Source organism: Balaenoptera musculus, chromosome 11 (assembly GCF_009873245.2).
Source record: "Balaenoptera musculus isolate JJ_BM4_2016_0621 chromosome 11, mBalMus1.pri.v3, whole genome shotgun sequence".
Taxonomy (NCBI): Eukaryota; Metazoa; Chordata; class Mammalia; order Artiodactyla; family Balaenopteridae; genus Balaenoptera; species Balaenoptera musculus.
In genome coordinates, this window is record NC_045795.1 from 60,633,866 (window position 1) to 60,650,339 (window position 16,474).

The 16,474-nt window shown below is 42.8% G+C and overlaps 1 protein-coding gene and 2 non-coding genes across 4 annotated transcripts; all 3 read right to left on the minus strand.

Moving 5' to 3' along the window:
• Positions 1-698: 698 nt before the first annotated feature.
• RPSA (ribosomal protein SA) lies at positions 699-15,338 on the minus strand. Of its 2 annotated transcripts, none has more exons than XM_036869014.1 (7): positions 15,244-15,338; positions 12,888-13,053; positions 11,858-11,976; positions 3,149-3,394; positions 2,217-2,345; positions 1,934-2,099; positions 699-862 (listed from the first exon to the last, which is right to left on the minus strand). In XM_036869014.1, exons 2-7 carry the CDS (start codon positions 13,018-13,020, stop codon positions 768-770), a joined length of 888 nt encoding a protein of 295 aa, XP_036724909.1. In that variant the 5' UTR covers positions 13,021-13,053; positions 15,244-15,338; the 3' UTR covers positions 699-767. The 2 variants fall into 2 exon arrangements, with proteins under 2 accessions (XP_036724909.1, XP_036724910.1); XM_036869015.1 differs by having other exon boundaries at positions 701-859.
• LOC118904577 lies at positions 2,939-3,088 on the minus strand. Its single transcript, XR_005022031.1, has one exon. It is a non-coding gene; the product is annotated as a small nucleolar RNA SNORA62/SNORA6 family (small nucleolar RNA).
• Positions 12,044-12,194, minus strand: LOC118904578. Its single transcript, XR_005022032.1, has one exon. It is a non-coding gene; the product is annotated as a small nucleolar RNA SNORA62/SNORA6 family (small nucleolar RNA).
• Positions 15,339-16,474: the final 1,136 nt, after the last annotated feature.

Consider the following 16,474-nt stretch of genomic DNA (forward strand, 5'->3'; position numbering starts at 1 on the left):
GAGGATTTTATAGATGACTGTGAAATCACCTGACATTATCTGGTGAAGCTAGAGTTTGAAACCCAGAGTGAGGAAATTTCCGTACACCAGGATCTATCAAAAATGTTCAAAATAGCTCTGCTGGTAATGGCCAAAATATGGAAACAACTCAAATGGCCACTGCAGTTAGAGGTCACGGATGATTCTTTAGGAACATGGCAAGAGGGGATGAAAAGCACAAAATAACAGAGGGAAAAGAAGCAAGTCACACAAGATATGATTCCATTTATAGGAAGCTCAAAAACAAACTAAAGAATTCTTGATCATCTTACCCTTTCCAAAGGATCAAAGGAGAGAAGCTTGTGACTTCAGGAAGGAGCAGGGAGGGGAACATGAAGACTTTCTCAGATCTTGGCACCTTCCTACTTGGTAACCTGTGTAATGGCTACAGAGGCTTTAACTTGATCCTTATTCTCCAAGAATACACAGGTATGTCTTTCATGATCATCTGCATGTATATTTTACTCTTTAAAATTATTTTTAAATTATATACTAACAAAGGACAATGTGATACATTGCTCTGCATCACAGCTCCAAGATTATCCCCTGCTGAGGACACCTGGGCCCAGAAACATCATCTCTTGCCCAGAGCCACACACTAGGAACGGGCTGAGCAAGGGTTTCATCCCAGGCCTGTCCCATGAACTGAAATAAATGGACACAATTTTTAGAAACTGTTTATTTTCCATCAACCTATTTCCATTTTAAGAGTTTGTGGAAGAACAGTTTTAAGACCACTCAGTGGTCGTTCCTACCCACTCAGTGGCCTGAGCAGTGGGAGCTGCAGACCAGTCTTCAGTGGCAGGCTGAGCACTCCAATCTTCTGTTGAGAAAATACCAAAAAAAAGAAAAGAAAAGCCATCAGCCCCATTCCCATAGTATTTTTGTCACCCCACCACCAGCAGCAATCTGCCTTGCATTCCAACAGATACACATTTCAAAGGACAAAGACAAAAGACAGAACATTTCAAAAGCACCTGAATTCAACCTGTCAAGTTATTAGCACAGCTACAGCACACCGAGACAAAAACCCTTTAATGCTAGTATGTGTGTGTGTATATGGGTGTGTATATACGTATACATGTACGCATACATACACTAAGTGCCCTACATACGAACCTTCAAGTTACGAACTTTCAAAGATGAGAAAGTGCATTCGCATGTCCAATCACCTAAGTTAATTCACGTCTGCTGTACACTGTCACGCGCCTGCATCCTCTACAGGTGGTTGTACTTTTGTGTACTGTACAGTACTGTATAGAGCACACACAGTTACAGTATCTTTACTTCAAGCCCAGGATGTCCGGAAGCAAGTGTAAAAGCAGTGGTGATGTAGCTGGTACAGTCCTACCGAGACATCACTGACTCGTTTTTTCAAGAGTAGACAGAACTGAATCCAGCAGGGAACCAGACCTGTGCCATCAAGGTCAGGCATGAGTGAAATTACCCTCCATCTCCGATAGCTGACAACCTTTCAGCTCTACCATCTCCCTCCCACCTCCTCTCCCTCCTCCAGTAACACTTCTTGCCTATTCACTCGATGCCAGCCCCTGTATGCCAGCTGTTGTACTATAAGATTAAAAATGTTTTTTGTGTTATTTGTGTGAAGTGTTATAAGCCTATTACAGTACAGTACTATATAGCCCATTGTGTTAGCTGGGTACCTAGGCTAACTGTGTTGGACTTACGAATGTGCTCTCAGAATGGAACTCGTTTGTATGTACGGGATTTACTGTATACGTATATGTAAAGTGTGCGTATATATGCATATTTATGCATGCATATATATATAAAGTGTGCATATATATATATACACACACACATACATATGTATGTTACATTGAAAACACAGTTCTAAACCACCAGCCTGATGCCCTTGGATCTTGATACGTACCAGTGGGGAACTGCTGAATAGGCACAGAGGGCACCTGCACACCTTCGGACCAGTCTGCCACCTCAGGCTGAGCAGCAGTGAACTCAGGAGCTGGAGCAGTCCATTCACCCTGAAATTCCTCCTTGGTCACAGCCTTCTCAGCTGCCGCCTGCTCTTCCTTTTCAATCTGGTTTAGAAAAAATTTTTTTCGTTTATAGGGGCTGACAGACTTTACTTCCAAGAGGCACAGACTAAAGTGTCCAATTTGTTCATGTTACCACAAGCCTTTGTGGAGGAAGCTCACCTCTTCAGGATCTCTGTAGAAGTAGAGATCAGGCATGACCTCCCACGGGTGTTCACGGGAGATGGTGCCGCGCATGCGCAGAACTTCCCGGGCAAGCATCCACCACATCAGACCCACTGAGTGAGCTCCCTGCAAGAGTGCCAGGTTATTATAAAGTGATACTCGGCGAACCCCAAACAGCAAGCACCTCCCATTCCATCTAACAGCTGGGTCCCTTGGTACCATGTGAACAGACATGTCTTAGTTTAAAAGTGCTTATAGTACAGCAGAAACTAACACAACATTGTAAAGCAACTACACTCCAATAAAAATAATAAAAGACTTTTTATTTAACAAGATTATTCCATAACTCTGGTTCTCAACCTTGATGGCCACTGGAATGAATCATGGGGATTAATCAAGACTCCACTCTAGACAACAAAATGAATTACCTGGGGTCAGTGCCTGAACACTGGTAGGAGGAGAAAAAACCTCTTTGCCTGATTCTTTTGTGTAACCAGGGTTTTGTGACCAGTGACAAACCAGACTAATTGAACCATATGCAACCCACCTTTTTAGGATCTTACATCAGGATACATCAAGTTAGTCTGAAAACAGAAAGGCCAAGTAATGCCTGAGAGGTCCAGGAGTAAGAAATAATGGAAAAAAGCAGAAGAAAACACAGGCCATTTTTAAAATGTCTTTTCATCTCTCCTTAAAGCTTTCATATATTAAAACCATACATTTGTAGCAAGTATTACTATCAAACTCCACTCATTGGGCCAGAGACCCTTGTGATGTTAGCGAAAAACTTGCCCCTCATGTAGCACACTACCTACACTTGTGAGTTCATCGGCCAGTGGCCTCAACTCCAAGCTCTAACAATGTGCAGAGGAATGTCTGTCTCTACAGCACTTATTCTCCAGCTCTAGTTTAGATCATAAAATTGTTACCTTGTTGTTGCATGGGATGGCAATGTCCACATACCGCAGAGGAGAGTCTGTGTTACACAGAGCAATGGTAGGCAGGTTAACGTAAGAGGCCTCTGTGAGAGGCTGGTGGTCAGCCCTGGGATCAGTAACCACCAGAAGTCTTGGCTCGCGGAAGGCTGCCTGGATCTGGTTAGTGAAGGTTCCAGGAGTGAAGCGGCCAGCAATAGGAGTGGCTCCAGTGGCAGCAGCAAACTTCAGCACAGCCCGCTAGAAGGATCCATATTAAGAGGTCACAGTGCTCCACAAAAACAGAAACAAAGATCAGTGGAACAGGACAGAAAGCCCAGAGACAAACCCACGCACATATGGTCACCTTATCTTTGATAAAGGAGGCAAGCATATACAGTGGAGAAAAGACAGCCTCTTCAATAAGTGGTGCTGGGAAAACTGGACAGCTACATGTAAAAGAATGAAATTAGAACACTCCCTAACACCATACACAAAAATAAACTCCAAATGGATTAAAGACCTAAATGTAAGGCCAGACACCATCAAACTCTTAGAGGAAAACATAGGCAGAACACTGTATGACATACATCACAGCAAGATCCTTTTTGACCCACCTCCTAGAGAAATGGAAATAAAAACAAAAATAAACAAATGAGACCTAATGAAACTTAAAAGCTTTTACACAGCAAAGGAAACCATAAACAAGACCAAAAGACAACCCTCAGAATGGGAGAAAATATTTGCAAATGAAGCAACTGACAAAGGATTCATCTCCAAAACATACAAGCAATGCATGCAGCTCAATATCAAAAAAACAAACAACCCAATCCAAAAATGGGCAGAAGACCTAAATAGACATTTCTCCAAAGAAGATATACAGATTGCCAACAAACACATGAAAGAATGCTCAACATCATTAATCATTAGAGAAATGCAAATCAAAACTACAATGAGATATCATCTCACACTGGTTAGAATGGCCATCGTCAAAAAATCTACAAACAATAAATGCTGGAGAGGGTGTGGAGAAAAAGGAACACTCTTGCACTGTTGGTGGGAATGTAAACTGATACAGCCACTATGGAGAATAGTATGGAGGTTCCTTAACTAAAAACAGAACTACCATATGACCCAGCAATCCCACTACTGGGCATATACCCTGAGAAAACCATAATTCAAAAAGAGTCATGTACCAAAATGTTCATTGCAGCTCTATTTACGATAGCCAGGACATGGAAGCAACCTAAATGGCCATCATCAGATGAATGCATAAAGAAGATGTGGCACATATATACAATGGAATATTACTCAGCCATAAAAAGAAACGAAATGGAGTTATTTGTAGTGAGGTGGATGGAGTTAGAGTCTGTCATACAGAGTGAAGTAAGTCAGAAAGAGAAAAACAAATACAGTATGCTAACACATATATATGGAACCTAAGGGGAAAAAAAAAAGGTCATGAAGAACCTAGTGGCAAGACATACTAGAGAATGGACTTGAGGATATGGGGAGGGGGAAGGGTAAGCTGGGACAAAGTGAGAGAGTGGCATGGACATATATACACTACCAAACGTATAACAGCTAGTGGGAAGCAACCGCATAGCACAGGGAGATCAGTTCTGTGCTTTGTGACCACCTAGAGGGATGGGATAGGGAGGGTGGGAGGGAGGGAGATGCAAGAGGGAGGGGATATGGGGATATATGTATAACTGATTCACTTTGTTATAAAGCAGAAACTAACACACTATTGTAAAGCAATTATACGCCAATAAAGATGTTAAAAAAAAAAAAAGTTAACAGTGCTCCAGAGATGGTGCCATCTTGCAGAATTGCAGGAGTTCTGCAATTATAAATGGGTCAACACCAAGTTCTGTAATCACATGAAGCAGCCTATCTAGTCAGAACCTCCCGAAATCCCTTACTCAAAAATGAAACCATCAAACACTCAAAACATCCAGTAATTCTTCTATATCCTTCACTTATTACATGAAAAATACTTACAAAATTAGAGCCAAAAAAACATGCCAAGCACGGCCCCACCCCTAGGCCGTCTGCTGAGGATGCTCCTCCCTCAGGTATCTGAGCCTCACCACTTCCTCACTTTGCAGGTTCCAGAGCCAACCAGCCTGCTTCAAGTACCAAGTAGGTCACTTACGAGTAACTGGGGCAAGTTACTCACGTGCCTCCAAGTTCCTCATAGAATTGTAAAAATTACATGAATTAACACACACCACGCAGAACAGTGCCCGGCATCCAGTAAGCACTTCTGTACGGGTCAGATTTTCACAGCCAACCTGTACAGAGCAGGAGTACACCCACCTTTCTTATCCTCTAACTTCCCCCTACAGAAAGCTTATTTCCTTCATCCCTTCAAAAAAAGACTGCTTTTCTGCTATATTCCAAGCACTCAGCAAGCACTGCCTGGACCAATCTACATACTCAGTAAATTTTCACTGAGGGAAGCACGGAGTGGTCACTAAGTTCATTCTACAGCAGTAATTAAAACTGTCAACCAGGGCTTCCCTGGTGGCGCAGTGGTTGAGAGTCTGCCTGCCAATGCAGGGGACATGGGTTCGAGCCCTGGTCTGGGAAGATCCCACATGCTGTGGAGCAACTAGGCCCGTGAGCCACAATTACTGAGCCTGCGCGTTTGGAGCCTGTGCTCCGCAACAAGAGAGGCCACGATAGAGGCCCGTGCACCGCAATGAAGAGCGGCCCCCACTTGCCGCAACTAGAGAAAGCCCTCGCACAGAAACGAAGACCCAACACAGCCATAAAATAAAAATAAATAAATAAAAATAATGAAAAACTGTCAACCATACATCAAACCACAGAGGTCCAGCCATAAGCCAGCCTCTGGGGCAATAACCCCGTTAACATACATCTGCAGGGGGCTCCCATCAGGATAGTGGAGTAGAATGACGTGGAACTCACCTCCTCCCACAACTATGTCAAAAATACATCTACAAATGGAACAACTGTCACAGAACACCTACTGAACACTAGCAGAAGACTTCAAACACCTGAAAGGACAAGAAAGATCTCCACATAACTGGGTTGGACAAAAGGAAAAAAAAGAGGAAGCAGGATGGGACCTGTGCCCCGGGAGGGAGGTGAAGAAGAGGAAAGGCTCCCACACCCTGGGAAGCCCCCTCAACGGTGGGGAGATCAACTGGGACAGAAAGGGAGCTTCTAAGGCTCAGAGGAGAGCACCAACAACTGGCTTGTAGTAGGCGTAACAGAGAGAGACCTGCACGCCCCAGCCTGAGATGCGTGTCCGTTAGTACAGGTGGGCGCTGGGTGCTGGTTTAGAGGACAGACCCAGAAAGATGACTGGTGTTGGTTGGGCAGACAGCCTGAAGGGGCTGGAGAGTGGCACAGCCGCAACCAGGAGTGTTCGTGGAAAAAGGCCGGGTCCACCACAGAAGGGAAGCGCCACTGTTAAGTGGCACGCGAAAGGAGAAGTGGGGTCGCCATTGCAGCCTCCTTCTCCACTCACCAGCCCCAGCGCCAACAGCCGGCTCAGTGGACCCAGGAGCAGACGCCAGCAAGTTGCCCAGGAACAGAGGCAGGGCTGAAACTACAGCTGAGCCCCAGGGGCCACGCAACTTTGGAAGCAGGCTGAAATCTCTCCCCACAGCTGCATGAGCTGTGGATTTACACATCTGCCACCAGCTTTGTAAACTCAGCTCCTGCGGGACATCCAAATGGACGAGTGCTCCTGCAACTGGGATGGGTCTTGCCTAAGCACCTGTGGGCTTTGTGGGCACGGGCACACGGGGGCTGGGCCAGGGTCTGAGCTGCCTCCATAGCTCCTACAGGGGGTCCAGGTGTGCGACTACTGCTGTCCTGGCACCTGACTTCAGTGGATCTGCGCGGGTGGCCTTGTAAAAACAACACCTGAAGGACACCAGGGCTGACTGCCAGCATTCCCCGGGTTATGATGGGGCCGAGGGCAGTGCCAACAGCACAACGGTGACAGGTGGCACCACAAAGCACACTCGCCGGTGAACAGCTCCAGCAGAGAAAGACGCAGTGGCTCCTCTCCCAGTGGAAACGCTCCAATCCAGCCTACCTTATGCTGCAGCTCAGCTCTGGGGGCTTCTACTCTATAACAACAACTAGGGAGTATACCCTGCCCCTGACGGGGTAGTGACAACCACAGAGTAAACAACATCCAGTGCAGGCTCTACTCACCACACCAGTCACACCTCTTGTCAAGGGGATGATGGCCACCATACACTGAGGAAAGAGGCAGCGGGCATCCACAGTAAAAACAGCCCTCGCACCAAATATGTTAAACCCAAAGAGGCTATACAGTGACATTCCCACATAAAGACAGCCCTCCAAGGGACTTCCCTGGTAGCACAGTGGTTAAGAATCCACCTTCCAATGCAGGGGACACAGGTTCAATCCCTGCTGAGGGAACTAGATCGATCCCACATGCATGCCGTAACTAAGAGTTCGCATGCCGCAACTAAGACCAAGAGCAACCAAAATAAAATAAGTTAAAAAAAAAAAAAAAAGCCCACCAACATCACAGCAGATAACTGTTTCTCAACTCATAGAGCAAGAGAAATATAAGTAAAATGAAGAGACAGAGGAACCACTCCCAATTAAAAGATCAAGAGAATTCCCCTGAAAAAACAAACAACGAAAAAGACCTCTGAGTCTAACAGACATCAAGTTAAAAAAGGAAATAATGAAATACTGAACGAATTGAGAAAGACTATCAACAGAAATGCAGATTACTGTGAAAAGGAACTAGAAATTATTAAGAAGAACCAAGAAAAATCAGAAAATTCATTTGCAGGGACAAAAGCTGAACTAAAGGCAATGAATAGCAGAATGAATAATGTAGAAGAACGTTATCTGGAAGACAGTGATCTATCTTCAGAAGAAAGTGATTTGAAAGATAGAATAATGGAAATCACCCAATCAAAACAGCAGACAGAAAACCAAATGAAAAATGAAAGCAATATAAGGGACCTATGTGATAACATAAAGCATGCCAATCTACACATAATAGGGAATCCCAGAAGGAGAAGAGAAAGGGGATTGAAAATGTATTTGAAGAAATTATGGCTGAACACTTCCCAAACCTAAAGAAGGAAACTGATATCCAGGTACAGGAAGCACAGAGCATCCCAAACAAGATAAACCAAAACAGACCTACACCAAGATGTAATTAAAATGCCCCTGCCCCCCAAAAGGATTCTAAAGACAGCAAGAGAAAAACAAAGAGTTAATTACAAGGGAACCCCTATAAGGCTTTCAGCTGATTGTAGGCCATAAGGGAGTGGCAACATATATTCGAAGTCCTGAAAGGGAAAAATCTGCAGCTCTACCCAGCAAGATTATCATTTGGAATAGGAGAATTTCCTCAGACAAGCAAAAACTTAAAGAATACAGCAATACCTAACCTACCCTAAAGGAAATACTGAGAGGTCTTCTCTAAATAGAAAAGAAGAATCTATAGGAAAGGGAAAAAAAAAAAATCACAGTTGGAAAGTAAATCACTTAAATAAGCCAGTAAACAGATTTTAAAAAGAAATCAAAAAATTTCTCTTAAAGCAATGATAACCACTTAAAGCAAAAGGATAAACATGAAGATGTAAAAGAGGACATCAAAATCACAAAATGTGGGGGATGAAAGAAAATGTAGATTTTTTTTTTTCTTCTAGAAAGTGAGCCTATATGACTACCAGTCTAAGTCAAGTTGATATATGAAGGGGTTAACATATTTGAAAAACAGGGTAACCACAAATCAAAAACACAATAGATTCACAAAAACCAAGAAGAAAACAAAAGCACAATACAAAAGAAAATCATCAAACCACAAAAGGAAAAACAAAAAGAGACAAAGAAGAAATATAAAGCCAACAGGAAAACAATGTTTAAAATACCAATAAAATTACCTTAAATGTCAATGGACTAAATGTTCCATCAAACAGACATTTTCAGGACATTAGAGCCAAAAAAGCAGAATATACATTCTTTTCAAGTGCACACGGAACATTCTCTGAGATTGACCACATACTAGGGCTAAGGCATTTTCAGGACATTACAGCCAAAAAAGCAGAATATACATTCTTTTCAAGTGCACATGGAACATTCTCTGAGATTGACCACATACTAGGGCACAAAATAAGCCTCAACAAATTTAAAAGCATAGACATTATTCCAAGCATCTTTTCTGACCACAACTGCATGAAACTAGAATCAACCACCGAAAAAGAAACAAGAAAAAAACAACTGCATGGGAGACTAAACAACATGCTACTAAGAAACCAGTGGGTCAACAATGGAATCCAAGAAATTAAAAAATACCTTGAGGCAAATGACAATGAAAACACAAAATCTATAGGATACAGCAAAAGCAGTTCTTAGAGGTAAGTTCACAGCGATACAGGCCTTTAAGAAACCAGAAAAATCTCAAACAAGTCAGCAGAAGGAAGAAGATGATAAAGATATGGAAGGAGGGACTTCTCTGGTGGTGCAGTGGTTAAGACTCACGCTCCCAGTGCAGGGGGCCAGAGTTTGATCCCTGGTCAGGGAACTAGATCCCACATGCATGCCACAACTAAGGAGCCCGTGAGCCACAACTAAGACCCAGCATGACCAAATAAATAAATATAAAAAAAAAAAAAAGATCAGAGAGGAAATAAATAAAATAGAGATTAAAATAAAACCAAAATCTGGTTCTTTAAAAGGATAAACAAAATCAACAAACCTCTGGCCAGGATCACCAAGAAGAGAGAAGACCCAAATAAGAAAGGAGAAACCACAACTGATACCATTACAAACAATTATATGCCAACAAAAAAACATTATGAACAATTATATGCCAACAAACTCGACAAACTAGAAGAAACGTACATCCTTCTAAAACATAAAGCCCACCGAAACTAAATCAAGAAATAGACAACTTGAACAGCCCGATTACTAGAAATGAAACAGAATCTGTAATTAAAAAGCTCCCTTCAAACAAAAGTCCAGGACCAGATGGCTTCATAGGCGAATTCTACCAAATATACAAAGAACTGGGAGAAAACATTTGCAAATGATGTGACCAACAAAGGCTTAATTTCCAATATGCCAACAGCTCATACATTTCAATAACAAAAAAACAAACAACTGAACTGGGCAGAAGACCTAAATAGACATTTCTGCAAAGAACTACAGATGGCCAATAGGCACATGAAAAGATGCTCAACACTGTTAATTATTAGAGAAATTCAAATCACTACTACAATGAGGTACCACCTCACACTGGTCAGAAAGGCCATCATGAAAAAGTCTACAAATAATAAATGCTGGAGAAGGTAAGGAGAAAAAAGAACCCTCTAATCCTGCTAGTGGGAATGTAAACTAGTGCAGCCACTACGGAAAACAGTATGGAGGTTCCTCAAAAAACTAGAGTTGCCGTATGACCCAGCAGTTCCACTCCTGTGCATATACCCAGACAAAACCGTAATTCGAAGATTCAGGCACCCGAATGTTCACAGAAGCACTATTTACAATAGCCAAGACATGGAAACAACTGAAATGTCCATAGACAGATGAATGGATAAAGACGATGTGGCGTGTATAACAGCGGAATACTACTCAGCCATTAAAAAGAATGAAATAATGCCATTTGTAGCAACATGGATGGACCTAGAGATTATCACACTAAGTAAGATAGAGAAAGATAAATATCGTATGACTTCACTTACACGTGGAATTTAAAATACAACACAAATGAACATATCCATGAAAGAGAAAAATAGACTAGTAGTTGCCAAGGGGGATAAGGGATGGGGGAGGGAAGGACTGGGAGTCTGGGATTAGCAGACGCAAACTATGCTATATAGGATGGATAAACAAGGCCTTACTGTATAGCACAGCGAACTATATTCAATATCCTGTGATAAACCATAATGGAAAAGAATATGAAAAAGAATATATGTATATGTAACTGAGTCACTTTACTGTACAGCATAAATTAACACAACACTGTAAATCAAATACTATACAATAAATATTTTTTTAAAAATGAAATTCAAAAAGAGCATCTTACTATCAATACATAATTTAAACACTGTCAAAATCCAAGTCAAATTTTTAAAAATTAGAAACAGGGTGAATGAAATCCTTTTAAGAGATTTAATGCTTTTATAAAGCATGTTTTAAAAAAATCCATTAGTTTTCTCAGCAGAAAAAGGAAATAATTATCAAGATAGAAATGGGACAAAAAAGACTAAAGTTTTACCTTGCTTGCCATTAAAAAATATTAAGCTATTTTTTATTCATTTAAGCTGGCAAAGATTATTACTCTTGCTTATGAGACAAAGACTGGGGGTACCCTACCCTCATAAGACCTTCCTGAAATATTCTGAAGTTGGCATTTAATTTTTTTTAACCCAGTATTTCATCATTTTAAATATAAAAAGCTCACTGCAGAAAAATGTGGTGAGCCACTTTAATAGGGTCATTTCTTGATATTTAGTGGCACAAGAAAACACACAATGACATGAAAACATGAACCTTGACATACTGTCAGATGCAAAGTGATAAATATACCGAAATGGTTGAATTTTGGCAATTCCTCTGACTCAGGGCAATTTCAAATGATTTCTGAACAGTGAAATTACGGGGTTTTTTTTTCGTATGCTTTTCTACACATCCCAAAACATCTTTAGGTTTTATAAGAAAAACCAAGCATATTGTTCCACAAACCTGGCCAGTATTCCTGGAGGATATGACACTGACATCAGCTGGGTTTTCAATGGCAACAATGGCACGAGCTGCCAACAAAAGCTTCTCCCAGGTTCTCTTCAGATTTATGATGTAGATGCCTAGACACAAGGTTTTGTTAACACCTAGCCAAGCTTTAAAAGTTAACATTCTTCTAAAAAGCTGAATGCATGTGGCAGCGAGTACTATCAAACTCCAGTCATAGAGGCAAGCTCTACTGGTGTTAGCGAAAATCCTGCCGTTAATATAGCACACTTCCGACACTCAGAAGTTCTTTGGCCAAGACTGGCCTCCACTCTGAGCTTTAATAGTGTGCACCCTGATTCAGTAGGCAAAGTGCACCTTCTCCCTACTCTTCCCCTGTACTAACCCGCCCTCAGGCCCCCATGCAGAATCCAACAAGCTCTTACCTACTTGTGGCCTCTTACCACTCTTTTCCTCTTATCTTCTGCCTTGATGTCAGATTCATCCCAAACTCCTTTAAACCCTGCCACTCACACACATAATTCCTTCAGTGGTTCTAAGCTGAAGAGCTTAATGCCTTCCATATTCTCATCACAACCTACATTCCCTTTTCTGATACATTCAAGCAAGCCAAATTCCCATCTGTGGCTTTTTCTCTCAGAATTCAGCTTTACAAACCTGTATCAGTAGCTACAAAATATAAGGCACTATGGGAAATAAGTTATTAGGAACCAAGCTAACAAACTTCCTCTTTATGTTTACATCATGCTTCTTCATGGCCCAACCCAGGTCACATAACCTAGCAATAGCCACTCTTCCACTGGAGTCCAGAAACCTTTCCTTCCAAAAAACACCAGAGCACTTTTACTCAGTTTTAAAGCTTCTTACCCATCTAAAGATCTAGTTTCATCTGTTACTTAGTGAGAGCCCTCCAAGGCTGATATTTTAGAAGTCACTTTACTCAGCACTACCCATCACAACAGTAGCATCAAAATTTGTCCTTATAGCTGGGATGACCAAGAAAAAGAACCCTAAAGCAATGACTGACCATCACTTTTCCTTTTGTAGATGTACTGTTCCATTTGGAAGTCAAGGTTGGTGCCACCTAAATGGGTTCCTGCTGCAAGGAATTTGAGGACATCCTCCTCCTTCATTTGCAGGACATCAAGGGCTCCGGACATTGTGAAAGTTTCCCTTTAAGTTACGACGGGAATCTGAAAAACAATAGTTAACAAAAGTCCTTTACACTCCAGTGACAAGTGGGATGAGGTAACGGGTGCATTCTAACTCCTCTTGAGAGTCCAATGACTCAATGTTTAAATCTAACCATCTTGACAAATGAACGGATAAAGATATTGTACATATATAAAATGGACTACTACTCAGCCATAAAAAAGAAAGAATGCCATTTGTAGCAACATGGATTCAACTAGAGATTATCATACTAAGTAAGTCAGAAAGAGAAAGACAAATACCATGTATCACTTACATGTGGAATCTAAAATATGACACAAATGAACCTATCTATGAAACAAACAGAACAGACAGACAGAACAGATTTGGTGGTTGTCAAGGGGGAGGGGTGGAGTGGGAGGTTGGGATTAGCAGATGTAAACTTTCATATACAGAATGAATAAACATGGTGCTCTTCTATAGCAGAGAACTATATTCAACACCCTATGATAAACCATAATGGAAAAGAATGTTAAAGACGAATGTGTATTTATGTATAACCTAATCACTTTGCTGTATAGCAGAAATTAACACATTGTAAATCAACTATACTTCAATAAAAAATATTGATAAACTTGAAACAAACAATCTAACCACAGACCACACCTCCTCGTGTCAGGCATTGGGCTTAGTCTAGTGGGATGAGACACATGAACACCTTGTAAAATATGCCACACCTTGTAAAACTGCTGGAAATCCTGCTAAAGAGTGTTATGGAGATGGACAAAACACCCAGATAATCAAACTAAACGAAAATAGTGAACTGAGACTTAATACTTCTCAAGGTACGCAGGACTTAGACGAGGAAGAGCAGCCATGTTCGAGACTATTCTAAAGGTGAGCAAAGGTGGTGAAGTTTATTTTCAATCCAACTGAAGCCGGGAGCTTTGGCATTACTTCTCCCTGTGATTACAACTAGTTTTCCTCAAAATCAGGCAGGAAAGACAGGGCTGGACCCAAGAGCAGCCTCCTCAAACAGACATTAGGCAAAAGGCAAAAAACCACCTCCTTCTTTTGCACTTAATGAGACCATGAAGCATGGAAGAATGGCGTCAGCAACAAGAACGTAAATTAGACTTTGATTAAACTCTGTGACACCTTAAGAGGGAACCCGGACCATAAAACCCAGAGAGCTTGGCCGAGCCCACAGGCTGCAGGTGACTGCTGTACCACCTCACACGCCTGGCACTCGACTAGCAAGGGAAAATGGCTCTTAGAGCGCAGGTGCGGTGGCTTCTGGAGGCGGACGGGAAAGAGCAAAACCTGATGTAACCAGGTGGAATCAAAATCCCACTCCGATTCTCCCAACAATGAGTATTCCGCCCCTAAACAAAGAAATATGCGCCCATTCAAGGAATTAAAGTGAAATAAAAGGCGTAGTGGGGGGAGGGTCAGAAAAACCCCTCGGTGCGCTCCTCACTCGTGAGGACGCCCGCATTCTTCTCCGAGTGCGTACTTTCGCTTCTGCCCCTTCATAAATTGCTTCTTTGTTTCTCTCTACACCTCAGTCTTTATGTCTTTTTTTATAATTAAAAAAATTTCTTTTCTTTAAACACCGCGAGGCATGCGGGATCTTAAGTTCCCCGACTTGGTATCGAACCCGGGGCCCCTGCAGTGTAACAGCGGAGTCTTAACCACTGGACCGCCGGGGAAGTCCCTGTATGTGTCTTTCTTTGCATCCCCTGTCCCCAAAAGATTTCTTTTGGACAAGTAGAATAATAACCTGGACCTTTAGTTTAGCCTGTCCGGCATCAAAAACCTCGCCAAGAACCTTAACTCTTGAACGGAATACCACGAGCGGGGAAAACATACCAACCCAACCAGCTGGAGAAAACTGGAGCCTAGGTCTCTGGGTTTACCGCCGAGTGTCGGGACCCGAAGCGACCGTAGCGCGTTGCGTAGGCCGGTCTCTCCGCACCCCCAGCCACCCGCACCCCAACTCTGGTCCTCCGCGGCTGGAGCGAGACCTCCGCCGGCTCCCACGGCCTTGTGAGAACGCGCGGGCCCGAGCCCGGCCACGTGCAGTACGCCAGATCCGAAGGGGAGCGCGCCGAGCCGAAGACAGACGCGCTCCGCCTGCGGGCTTCCACCCAGGTGCTCGCACCACTCTTCGCGGCAGGAAGCTCGTCCTGGTGGCCCTGGGGTACGCCCGGACGCCACATGCTACTCACCCAGAACAAAGCCGTATGGACCCTTATCTGGCGCAGAAAGGACGCGCGCGCGGAAATGACGTCCTTATATAGTCCGCCTCCAGCCAATGACAACGAAAGGCGAGCGGAAGCGCTAACAAGGCGGGCGTCGTGGGGGCGGGTCTTCCTCCGGAAGGCGGGCTGCGGCGCTGGCGACGGCGCTATCGAATGGCGGAAGGGGCGGGCCAGTTGGAACACGGTTTGCGACCAGGGACGCAGGCCGGAAGTCAGCCAGCAAGCCAGCCAGCCAACCAGACCGCCCGTCTAGATTCGAGCTCTCGCCCAACCTTTTGTACCTATCAACTTGAGCGGGTCCTTCACCCAAGCTGCAGTTTCCTTACATGGGAAGGGGTGTTGAACACAAGCCTGTATTGGATAAACAAAAGCTGGAGAAATTATTTTGCGTTTTTGGAGGACAAGTTAGCAATGTGTAATTCAGATTTTTAAAAAGTTATCTTACGGGAAGTTTCCCGGAAAAATGAAATAAAATGAGGACTGCACAGGTGGTTTGCATGAGAATTTCTTTCTCGTAGGAGAAAAATTGCAGTATCCATTACTAGTTAATATTTATTCCGCCCAATACTATGCAAACGTTAAAAAAATAATTAAAATACAAAAAGGAGTTGCAGGATGAGGACGATTATTTTTAAAAATTGAAGCCCTAGGCATTAAATGATTGTAAACAAATAACCAATAGCCAGATTATTAGTTATACAGTAGGTTTCAAGCCTGGCTGCGCTTAGAATCACTTGGAGAGCTTTTAAACATATGCCCAACTCCAAACCAAAAGAATCTAGGTAATTTTAATGTGCAGCCAGCGTGAGAACTACAGATACACAAGTAGAGAAACTGGGTAGGTTCTTGGCCTCATTTTTTTAGTGTTTCTTGAAATTTTTTATGAGGAACACAGGTTTTTAAACTGAAACAAAACAAACCCCACTGCATTTAAATAAAGAGCTGACATACAAGGAAAGGAGTAAATTTAGTCATGGCTTCAAGCATCCTTAGAAACTGCTGAAAATACCTGTAGACATTTTGGCTCGCAAAAAAAAAAAAAAAGGAAGACTTAAAAAGAATGGCTGGCTTTTAGGGACAGTTTTCTATCACTGCAGGACTTCTCTGGAGGGCATTCTGGGGCACTCCCAAACTATCTCAGCAGCTCCCTCCCCTGTGCACCATAGAATCTCCAGAATACTTCCATTATGACAACTAG